Source organism: Schistocerca piceifrons, chromosome 4, assembly GCF_021461385.2.
Source record: "Schistocerca piceifrons isolate TAMUIC-IGC-003096 chromosome 4, iqSchPice1.1, whole genome shotgun sequence".
Lineage (NCBI taxonomy): Eukaryota > Metazoa > Arthropoda > Insecta > Orthoptera > Acrididae > Schistocerca > Schistocerca piceifrons.
In genome coordinates, this window is record NC_060141.1 from 77656627 (window position 1) to 77669417 (window position 12791).

The following is a 12791-nucleotide window of genomic DNA, read 5'->3' on the forward strand; positions in this document are numbered from 1 at the left end:
ACAACTAATACATAAATAAAAGACTGCAATCACAACTGAATCCAATTCTTGAACTTTCACTGGACTAATGCCATCTGTTGGTAATATCACCTTAATGAGTCTTTCTGCTGTAATTTATTCTTGCAATAACAATTGAAGTCAGTTTAATGTGATGTGTTTCATTTGTTAGACATTTAATTCTGAATTTTTTCTTTCTCGTTTCATCTGAATTTACCCCCTTGTTCCAAAGCTGATTAAAAGCTGGTAATTTTTCTCCCCAGTATTCTAACATGTGAAAAGCTATCAAATTTTCATTTGCAATACACCTCTTAAATCATTAGTTTTTCATAACCAAATAAAACACTAACTTTGGTTCAGAATCAAAATTGGTTTTGAAGGACAAGATTTTCAACTTTCAATGTTACCTTTACTAACAAAGCAGCACAAATGTATGTGTGCAGTATCCATACCTGTATTTGACCTATTTGCAGAGCTTTAGATAGCTGTAGTGCATAGTTCAAAGTGTCTCATGTATCTAGTACTGTGAGTCAAATGTCACGTGACCAACTGAACAAGTTCAACATTGCATCAAGTGCTTCTATGTATCAGGAAATCTTGATCCTATTCAAATGGAAGTATTGTTTGCTAAACTCTACCCCTCAGAACTCTTCAAAATAAATTTGTGCGAAACCTCAATAGCCAAAGCTTCATCTGTAAATGCAAGACAACCTCGATATTTATCTATTGAACACTGTCAAAATGTTTATCTCGGCAGCAATAGTTAAATCTGCGAATATAAGATGACCCCGTATTTTTCAAATGACGAATTTGGCAAAAAACCTTGTCTTACAATCAAGTAAATAAAGTACTTCCTGTAAAAACATAATCTATTAAAGTTAAATCGTATTTATTCTTCTGTCTCAGTTGCAAATTTTAAATTAGATTACATGTTTCAATCATTCTGGATCACCTTCAGATCTAAGTAGCTGTGTAAGCATACTGTCTTGTCTACTCAGAACCACTATTTCATCTCAGAACCGTTACTTGAAGTAGTGGTTCTGAGTAGACAAGACAGGTTGCTGACACAACTTCTTAGGTCTGAAGATGATCCAGAGTGATCGAAATATGTAATCTAATTAAAAATGTGCAACGGAGACAGAAAAATACATGAAAATTGTCTTAAATATCTAGACAGTTGCTGAATCTCTCAAGACGATTATGTCGGCTACAGTGATATTCCATTAAGTTATAATAATTCTATGGAAGTAAAAGGAAGTAAAGAAAGGATGATTACACTGTTGTGTGTAAATAGTGATGGAAGTGAAAAGTTGCTTCCGCTAATAAAAGGAAAATTTAACACTCCCATGGGGTTCAAAAACATAAATATATTCTCTTGTATCTACAAATATAACAGCATTGCCTGGATGACACCACACGTCTGAGATTTCTCAGGCACTTATATACCGAGATAGGTGCAAAAAAAAAAGGGGGGGGGGGGGGGATTGTACCTATTACTGACCGATTCCCTTTACAGGCTTCTTCAGAAACACTGCTTCTGAGTAATGTAAATGTTGTATTCCTTCCTCTAAACTGTACAAGTCATCAGCAACCTCTGGACATAATACACTTCAACAAAGTCAGACACTGAGTAACAACTGTGCAGAAGTCAAATTTCATTCACTTAGAGAAAGGAAATGATGAGTCTCAGAATTCTACAGACTATGAATATGTTCTTTGTTACCTGGAATTCTGTAACATAACAGACTGTTATATGGTTTCACAAAGAGTAGCTATTTTCTGAGGCCACATTATTCCAGAAAAAGAATGGAATAGGACCACAGATATTTCTGAAAATTTGACATTCCAGGACTTTCTGATGATGATGATGATCTTGCCTTCCATTGTCAAAATGAAAGTAAGTGAGATGTGTGAAATTTTTGTGAAGGAACACTGTGATGGAAGAGCCAAAAGTGATGCTGGTAGCAAACAACAACAACAACAACAAGCACAAGCCATTGCACCAACTTTCATTGTTGCTGAACAAGAACCTGATACCATTAGGAGTTTCTTTTCCTCCTTTAATGTTAGATGAATCAATTCTAACTAATACCAACCAACTGGAGTGACAACTTCTTTCCCTACAATACAATGGAAGGATAAACAATTGGTAATTTGTAGCCGGGTCCATCTTTCCTCGTACTCGGGCAAAACTCATTTAAGAAAAATTCCTGTTTAGTGAACTTACATTTAGGTCCCCACGGATTCATTGAAAAGGGTTTTCACTGTATGTGCAACAACCAGATACACAACAGCTCTAAGCACACAAATTGGAACCGAGTCTAAAGATATCTGTTCTCTTACGTAAGACAGCTGATGTACATTATACTGAGGGCACTCATCCATTGTTTTCCAAATACAGTGCACTTGAACTACTACAAATGCTTCAGAAAGTTCAATAACTATGTTTCACTAAATTCTGTAATCTGTAGTTGAGATACTGTCAAAGTAGCAGACACTCTTCTCTAAGTTTTGAACAGTTCTTTTTCAGCAGTGAAACAATAAAAAGCACACATTAAGTTATGACATTAACTTTGCGCGCGCCCACACACACACACACACACACACACACACACACACACACACACACACACACACACACACACACAGACAGACAGACAGACAGACAGACAGAGAGAGAGAGAATTGCCAAGGAAACTAGTATAGGCATGTTTATTCAAATACGGAGATATGTAAACAGGCAGAATACGGCACTGCTGTCGACAACATCTATGTAAGCCAATAAGTGTCTGGTGCAGCTGATAGATAATTAAGTTGAGTCTGAATGTGGTGTTATAGTCGGCACACGAGTGATGGGACACAGTCTCTGAGGAAGCGATGAAGTGGGGATTTTCCCGTACTAGAATCTCACGAGTGTACCGTGAGTATCAGGAATCCGGTAAAACATCAAATCTTCAATTTTTGCCGCGACCAGAAAAAGATCCTGCAAGAACAAGACCTACAACGACTGAAGAGAATCATTCAACATGACAGGAGTTCAACCCTTCTGCAAATTGCTGCAGATTTCAATGCTGGGCCATCAACAAGTGTCAGCGTATGAACCATTCAACAAAACATCATCGATATTGGCTTTCGGAACCGAAGGCCCACTCGTGTACCCTTGATGACTGCACGACACAAAGCTTTATGCCTCGCATGGGCCAGACGACACTGACATTGGACTGTTGATGACTGGAAACATATTGTATGGTTGGACGAGTCTCAATTCAAATTGTATCAAGCAGACGGACGTGTACGGCTATGGACACAACCTCATGAATACATGGACCCTGCATGTCAGCAGGGGACTATTCAAGTTGGTGGAGGCTCTGGAATGGTGAGGGGCATGTGCAGTTGAAGTAATACAGGACCCTGATACGTCTACATATTACTCCGACAGGTGACATGTACATAAGCATCCTGTCTGATTACCTGCATCTAGTCATGTCTATTATACATTCCAACAGACATGGGCAATTTCAGCAGGACAATGCAACACCCCACTCAACCAGAATTGCTACAGAGTGGCTCCAGGAACCCTCTTCTGAGTTTAAACACTTCCACTGACCACCAAACTCCCCAGACATGAACATTATTGAGCATATCTGGGGTGCATTACAACGTTTTGTTCAGAAGAGATCTTCACCCCCTCATACTCATACAGATTTATGGATACCCCTGCTGGATTCATGGTGTCAATTCCCTCCAGCACTACTTCAGACATTAGTTGAGTCCATGCCATGTCGTGCTGCAGTGCTTCTGCGTGCTCACAGGGGCCCTACATGATATTAGGCAGGCGTACCAGTTTCATAGGCTATTCAGTGCATATCAGCTGCAGTGTAACACATTCTATTTATTTTTGAGGTTGAATACACAGTGAAGTGCAGTAAGAAACTTGTCTTACATACAACACACAGACAACTTCAATGTGTAATAATTGCTTCCTAATAAAAGCTTGAGCAATCAACACTTCGACAGCCGATGTCCACTTTGTTACAATAAAAAAGATAAGTAACCAAAATCCTTACATCTGGCGAAATTATTTATATGGAAATGAATCATACAAGATACAAACTACTCTGTACTGGATTTCATATCTTACATCACCATCTACTAGTAGGGAAATATTTTTTTAAACACTCTTTTTAATTTTGTCAGATTCAATTTGCAAAGAATATTATAAAATTCAAGCCTCTAATTCTGTGTCAACATGCAAAATAAATGTAGACTGTAATGTTTAAAATCCATTTCATAAACTACATAAAATACAAGTGCCTACTATAAATGTATGAAATATGCCTACAATACAAGTTGAACCACGATTATAAATCTTTTAGGGAGGTAACTCAAAAGTAATAGTGAAAACTATGTAACAATTTTAAGTTTTGTGAACCTGATGTAACACACATTATTGATTACGACTGAGGTGGCAATAACTGCCATGATAATCATTTTTTAATGTCAACAAAGGTTGAAGATCATTTTTATACCTCAGTAAAACTGACAGATGCTCCACCGATAAAATAAGATTACAGATACCTGGAGCGTCTCCATTCGGAAAGCAGCACTTCATCAATAGTGGAATATTTGACATGAATGCTTTTTTCTGTTCATGAACGTAATCTGGATCAGCCTGTTCATCTTCCCAAGGTAACTTGCTACAAAGCCACTGTAATAAATTGTAGCCCAGAATTTCAAGATCCCCTCTTCTTGAGTGTGCTTCAAACAAAAACAATGTCACGTGAAATTAGTTACTTTACCTGAAAACATGCATATATAAAATAATGTCATCAGAAGCAGCGTTACTGTATCAGAACTGGTAGTTTCATTGATATCAGGTTCAGAATTATTTATCACTACATTGTCTTCGAAATATTTAATGTGCAACCTTACTCAGTACCACAATAAATGAGCACGCCTATTTTCAGCTACTGGCAATGACTTCCTTTTGTATAAGTGACATACACAATGGTTTGTGTGGAATTATCCTGGAACATCGTCCCCAAAACAATTACATAAGAAAGTTTACTATGGAAGTATCTTAAATCCACTGGCAATATTGATACAATCCACATAAGTTAGGAATCAGTAACAACAGTACTTTGACTGGAGAAGTGATAAGCAAGATTTATTTGTAAACATAACAGAACCGTCACCAAGGGATGGAGAGGCTGAGGGTGAGGGATGGAGAGGGTGAAGATAAGGGATGGAGAGGGAGAGGGTGAGGGATGGAGAGGGTGAGGGATGGAGAGGGTGAGGGATGGAGAGGGTGAGGGATGGAGAGGGTGAGGGATGGAGAGGGGGAGAGGGTGAGGGATGGAGAGGGGGAGAGGGTGAGGGATGGAGAGGGGGAGAGGGTGAGGGATGGAGAGGGGGAGAGGGTGAGGGATGGAGAGGGGGAGAGGGTGAGGGATGGAGAGGGTGAGGGATGGAGATGGTGAGGGATGGAGATGGTGAGGCAAAGGCAAAGGCAAAGGAGGCAAAGGCAAAGGCAAAGGCATGTGCATGGGCATGGGCATGGGCAAAGGGTGAGAGAGGGAGAAGGAGAGGGAGGGGGTGGAAGAGGGGGGCGGTGGGACAGAGAGGGGGGATGCGGCAACACAGGCGGGGGGGGGCGCGACGAGACAGTGGGAGGGGGCGGGGGGGCCGCGACGAGACAGTGGGAGGGGGCGGGGGGGGCGCGACGAGACAGTGGGAGGGGGCGGGGGGGGGGGCGCGACGACACAGTGGGAGGGGGCGGGGGGGGCGGTGCGCGACGAGACGGGGGGGGCGGTGCGCGACGAGACGGGGGGGGCGGTGCGCGACGAGACGGGGGGGGAGGGGGAGCGCGACGAGACGGTGGGGGAGGGGGAGCGCGACGAGACGGTGGGGGAGGGGGAGCGCGACGAGACGGTGGGGGAGGGGGAGCGCGACGAGACGGTGGGGGAGGGGGAGCGCGACGAGACGGTGGGGGAGGGGGAGCGCGACGAGACGGTGGGGGAGGGGGAGCGCGACGAGACGGTGGGGGAGGGGGAGCGCGACGAGACGGTGGGGGAGGGGGAGCGCGACGAGACGGTGGGGGAGGGGGAGCGCGACGAGACGGTGGGGGAGGGGGAGCGCGACGAGACGGTGGGGGAGGGGGAGCGCGACGAGACGGTGGGGGAGGGGGAGCGCGACGAGACGGTGGGGGAGGGGGAGCGCGACGAGACGGTGGGGGAGGGGGAGCGCGACGAGACGGTGGGGGAGGGGGAGCGCGACGAGACGGTGGGGGAGGGGGAGCGCGACGAGACGGTGGGGGAGGGGGAGCGCGACGAGACGGTGGGGGAGGGGGGGCGCGACGAGACGGTGGGGGAGGGGGTGCGACGAGACGGTGGGGGAGGGGGTGCGACGAGACGGTGGGGGAGGGGGTGCGACGAGACGGTGGGGGAGGGGGTGCGACGAGACGGTGGGGGAGGGGTGCGACGAGACGGTGGGGGAGGGGGTGCGACGAGTTGCGGTGGGGGGGGGGTTGCGGTGGGTGGGAGGGGGGGTTGCGGTGGGGGGGGGCTGCGGTGGGTGGGAGGGGGGGGTTGCGGTGGGGGGGGCTGCGGTGGGTGTGGGAGGGGGTTTCGGTGGGACAGTGGGTGTGGTGAGGGTAGGGGTTGCGGTGGGACAGCGGGGCGGGGAGGGAAGCGGGGTGGCAGGGGGGGGTGCCGTGGGACAGTGGGGCGGGCGCCGTGGGACAGTGGGGCGGGCGCCGTGGGACAGTGGGGCGGGCGCCGTGGGACAGTGGGGCGGGCGCCGTGGGACAGTGGGGCGGGCGCCGTGGGACAGTGGGGCGGGCGCCGTGGGACAGTGGGGCGGGCGCCGTGGGACAGTGGGGCGGGCGCCGTGGGACAGTGGGGCGGGCGCCGTGGGACAGTGGGGCGGGCGCCGTGGGACAGTGGGGCGGGCGCCGTGGGACAGTGGGGCGGGCGCCGTGGGACAGTGGGGCGGGCGCCGTGGGACAGTGGGGCGGGTGCCGTGGGACAGTGAGGCTGGTGCGACTGTGGGGGATGCAGGGGACAGTGAGGGTGTGTGTGCCGTGGGACAGTGGGGGGGGGGGGGGGGGGGGTGCGTTGGGTCAGTGGGGGACACGGGGGGGAGTGCCATGGGACAGTAGGGCGGGTGTTGTGCGACAGTTGGGGGGGGGGGATGGTGCGGTGCGACAGTGGGGGGAGGTAGTGTGCGACAGTTGGGGCGTGTGCTTGGACAGTGGGTGGGGGGCGGTTGCGGTGGGACAGAGGGGGTTGGGAGGGCGGCGGAGGGAGGGGGACGGAGGGAGGGGGACGGAGGGAGGGGGACGGAGGGAGGGGGACGGAGGGAGGGGGACGGAGGGAGGGGGACGGAGGGAGGGGGACGGAGGGAGGGGGACGGAGGGAGGGGGACGGAGGGAGGGGGACGGAGGGAGGGGGGGTGGGAAATTATGATCGAATTAATTGTTGCATGGCACAGAAAAGCTATTATGTGACAAGATAAAGTAAAAAGTGTCCCGTATTTGTCAAATTATGTATTTTGAATCAATAAAAAAGAGGGGGTGGGACAGAGGTGTGCAGGAAAGAGGGGGATGTGGGAAGGAGAAGGGGGAGTCCTCTTCTTACTAATACGGAGTCCACATAAGGACATAGCACCAGTACTGACAGAATATGTTTACTCTAACCAGATGAAATGAGTACTACCTGCATCTCTCAGGTGCAGCAGAATTTTGCAGACTACTTTCAAATATGTCATCCAAAATTATTTTACTTGAAGTTGAAAAAGAAAACAGGTAACCTACCTCCAATGTGAGCATCTCTGCTTGTATATTCGATTGTGCCATTATGTGCTTTGCGCAGATCAGAATGATATTCTTTATGCCTGCCATCTCGCCCCATGTAACGACAAGCAAGACCAAAATCGAGTAAGTACACATTATTTGTTGTACCATGTCTATGACCAATAAGCAGATTAGAACCTTTAATATCAGCATGAATGTAGCCTTGGCTGTGGATGTATTCAAGAACATCTAACTGTAAGAAAGAATTAAGATGCTCAGTATATTATTTACAAGGCTAGGAGTAGTTAAAAGACTACAGATATTGCTGAACTTACTATCTGGATGCCCAGGTACAAAACAGTCTTTAAATGAAACTTCCTCTTGTACTTCAAAAACAATTTGTTCAAATCCAATCCAAATCGTTCCAAAACAAGGAATCTATATCTATCACCTTTATACATATGTGATCCTGCACCCACATAAGGAGACATTCCTAGATGCTGAAGCCTCTTTCTTCTTTGCCACTCCAGAACTGTGCAAAGAAATAAGTATTGTCACATAGCATCATTATTATGTTACACCTTGCTTCATTAATGAAACAATTACAAATAATTCCCATTATGTACATATTCTCTACATAAATGAAACATCTAATAAGACACACATGTTAAAACTTAATTCCACAAAAATTCTCTTTTACTTATTTTATGAATTAAAATCAGTTCTCTGTTTCAATTTTTCATTTCATATACATAATTTGGAATACAATTTTTTTAGTATCACTTGTTGTTTTGGGTGTTTCTCATGTTCTCCGCATTCTTGACACTTTTTTTCACAACTGTCTTTCTTCTCTGCCCTGTCAACAGCTGTTCATATGCTAGCAGTTGGATTTAAAAACAGGACTGAACAAACACATATATGTAACTGCACATACAACCATTATACAAATTTATAATTACACAATCCAGATTTTACATGCAGTTCTGTTCAGAACTTGCAATAAACACTGTGAATGATTCAGCCACACAAAACCAATATTGTAGTGAAATATATTTCACCATGTTAAAGTTTAACAAACTGTCCTATATAAATACCTCAGCTTTGCACCAGAGACTAATTTTGCAGTGTCTTTACAACCCTTTACATTCTGCAAAGGAGGCTTTCGGTGGGAATAATTTACAAATATTACACTTCAAAATTATTTAACTTATTTTCTGTACAGTTCAATTACAAACACACTTGTATTTGCATGTATTTGTATGCAACAGGTCACTCTAGTAAGAAACATGTAAAAGCTATTATTTCTCCATAGTTGAGTTTCACTCACCTTTCGAAAGCTTGTAGGGTACATAATGTTTTCTTATAATTTTTGCTTAATAAAAATGACTGTGTCAATCTGATTTTAGGTGGGGAGCAACAGTAGTCTACACAGATCCAAGCAGAGGCTGCACTCACAAAAAAGAAGTGAACAAGGAGTGTGGACATAAGAATGGTGTGCACTTCCTTTACTTTATGTGAACACAGCCCCAAAATCTAACCCGAAGGTAAAATGGCAACAGCAAAATATGTATCTTCATTAATTTCTTCAATGACTGCCATTGCACACACAAGGGGGGCCAAATACAATGCAACAATGATGACCATACCGCAGAAAGCAAGCTTACAGAAAACACATTAAAGAAAACCCATGCCCACAGATGGCAGTCACTGGTATTTAAGAACAAAGTAACCCACGAGCAAAAGACATTCTGAGCACAAAGGAGTACAAGGAACATAAATAAGAGAGAACATCCTACAAAAAATTATGACAATCCACTGCAACTACAGATAAAGTCAGCCAGCAAACCAAGCCTAGACGAACTTGCTTCATAGTCAGCACTGCTATATTTCATTGTTCACCCCCTGCCCCCCCCCCCTCCCCCAAAAATATTGTTTTATGCAAAACATCAGTGCCAAAGTGGAAAATTCTAATGAAACATGCTTGCAGACATCACAGTGGAAGGATGCATCGCACAAGAAAACCCTACAATCAGCAATGTTTTAATTGAATAAAATTAAACATGTATCATGACAAAAATCAAACATGGTATCTGCAGCTGTTCTATAACTTAATTTGAAACTGGTACTAAATACACACAAATGAAAAATCTGACCAATATTCCTTAAATATCAGTGTGCCGAGGAGGTAATATGATTTAATGTATTTACCCTAGCCCCAACTGACATCTGCTTGTCACTGCTACTGGCAACTTACTTTATGTTGCCAATACCCCCAACCACTTCCCACCATCTTGGCAGCACTTACCATTTTCCCCATACTTTGGTTAACTAACAAAACCTTTTTTTAATTTTTAAACAATGGGTCACTATACAGAGTGGCTAGACAGTGTTTATACCCAAATTAAATGTGTGTAACAGTATAAGCTGGTAAGATATTTGAAGCTGGTAAGATATTTGAAGTTTGAACCTTTCATGCTGATCACTGATTTGGTTACAATGCTCCTCACATGAATTGCAATGTGGTTGTTATGTGGCTGCAACATGACTGCCTTGGGAGGAGAAAAATGTCTGTGGATTGGCCAGTTCATTGTTTGCCTCTCCATGTTTGGTGCAGATGCCAGTGACTTCACTATAGAGGAACACTTAGTGATAACTGTGTGCATCAGGTGACAGGTAACTTTGATAAATGGTTCAGTAAGGAGCCACCAAGTTGTTGGACTGTGACCATAGGGGAGAGGAAAGCCTTTCCCCTGGAAGTGTTTCGAACACCTCCCACTCTGGCCCTCCACCAACCGGGAGGGAAATGGGTCAAAATTAGTGCATTAGCGACACGTTAACCCTGCAAGTCAACCAGAAAGTGTGCTGCAGAGCTTGAAATTGAAAGAGGCACAACGCAACTCCACAGGAAAATGGACTTAGATCTGTAAGCATTCCAGCCAACGAGCATCAATGAACTACTGGGCAAAGACGAACAGCCGTAGGGTTTATCAAGCTGTGCGGGGATAATTGCCATGCACATACAGACATTTTGGACAAATAACTGTGTTATTAAAGATGAAATGAAGCAACTGTGCTTGTAGAGGGACACAATGTCCATCCTGTATTCTTCACATAACTATTAGTACTTTAAAGACAGAACTTCCAAACAAATCTATAGTACTGCCATGGTCATTGCCATGACACTATTCTATACCAACATGTTATGGACCATCTACAGATAACTTTAATAGACACTTATAACTCTAAATCCCCATCTAGTGTAGGTCCATTAAGGCCAATATTAAGATTCCTCCAAAATATCAAAACACACTTCCAATTGTTTCAGCTGAGCCTCACTGCTGAATGCTGAGCACGTCAGTCATGCTTTCTTAGGAATCAGTTCACATTCAACCTGCCAATCATCCAGAATAGCTCCATATGAACTGCTGGGTTAAATGTTTAAAATCCAAACTTGCTCACCCACACACATTTGCCAGCGGTGGAAATAGCATCTGCAACGGTTAATAGTTCCTATCTCAATATGCTGAAGATTTTTTTGAGCCTGTTGCATACAAACACCACCGCCATTACGTCAACCGAAAACAAATCTTCCACACCCCATGCCCATGCACACCCACTGATTACTAACAAAAAGGAGTAACCTCTTTATCACACAATATTGTGCTGGACCAAACACTGGAAACTCCAGGTAAGAATATCACCAATACAGGAAAAGACAAATTGCTACTTACTGTAAAGAAGACACGTCAAGTAGCAGACACTTACTTAAAGCTTTTGGCCACAGCCTTCATCAGTGAAAAACACACACACACACACACACACACACACACACACACACACACACACAAGCAAGCATACCTCATGCACATACTATCGCCAATTCCAGCATTTCGTGCCGGAATGCAACTATCACGTAGGATGCAAGCAGATGTCTGAAGAGGGTGGGGATGGGAAACGGATAGTTAATATCCGGGTGGGGAAAGAAAGAGATGAACACTGCCTGGCGGAGTATGCAGGGACTAGACTGTCAACAGGCAGAGCATCAGCAGGTTGTGTGGTAGGGAGGCGGGGAAAAAAGCAGAGGAGAAAGGAAAGATGGGCAGATGTATTGGCAGAGGGCTGCGCATACAGGTGGGAGAGGAGAATGGAGAAAAGATGATAGGACAGATGGGATGGAAACCGTTGGATGGAGGGTGTAGGGACAGTGCATTACCATAGCTTGCGGCTGGGATAATTACTGAAGCGGAGAACATGGTGTAAGGGAAACCCCATCTGTGCAGTTTAGAAAAGCTGGTGGTGGAGGGAAGGATCCGGATGGCTCACGTACTGAACCCACCATTGGAATGAAGTGTGTTATTTTCAGCTGCATGTTGTGCCACAAGGTGGTTTCCTTTGTTCTTGGCCACATTTTAGCGGTGTTCTTTCATCCTGGTGGACAGCTGGTTGGTAGTCATCCAATATAAAAAGATGTGCAATGATTGCAGCAGAGATGGTAAATGACATGGCTGCTTTCACAGGTGGCCCAGCCCCTAATGGGGTAATGCCTGTTTGCAACTTGACATGTCTTCTTTACAGTAAGTAGCTATCTGTTGTTTCCTACATTGTTAATATCATACTGGTCTTTAATAACAGAAAAACTCTCTCTCTTACAGATTTAAATACCTCTCATTGTGTAATGAAATTAGAAATATCCTACTAATTATCTCCTCCTGCCTCTCACACAGGAATACAGTCAACCCAACCTACACAATATGCTCACAACACCCTAATGAATGGATCTTATTCCTGTGGAAGAACTAACTGCAAGACCTGTTCCACATCTCTTGCCAGCACCTCATATTCCTGCCCTGTCACTGGAATTTCCTATCTAACTGGAGACAATAGTAATCACATCAATCAACTCTTTTGTGGGTCAGTTGCACACCATACTATTGCAGTATGGCCACAAGCCAACGATGAACCAAGCATGGTCACAACTAATCTGTAACTAAGGGCACACTGC

General features: G+C 45.0%; 1 protein-coding gene across 2 annotated transcripts in view; it reads right to left on the reverse strand.

The window, feature by feature from the left end:
* The window catches only part of LOC124796408 (serine/threonine-protein kinase VRK1-like), an 87360-nt gene that overhangs the window by 48980 nt on the left and 25589 nt on the right, over nucleotides 1-12791 (reverse strand). For both annotated transcript variants that reach the window (XM_047260585.1, XM_047260586.1), the window contains exons 5-7: nucleotides 8125-8321; nucleotides 7811-8042; nucleotides 4576-4755 (exon numbers count right to left, since the gene is read on the reverse strand). In XM_047260585.1, coding sequence (XP_047116541.1) covers nucleotides 4576-4755; nucleotides 7811-8042; nucleotides 8125-8321 — 609 coding nt within the window. The remainder of the gene's footprint in view (nucleotides 1-4575; nucleotides 4756-7810; nucleotides 8043-8124; nucleotides 8322-12791) is intronic.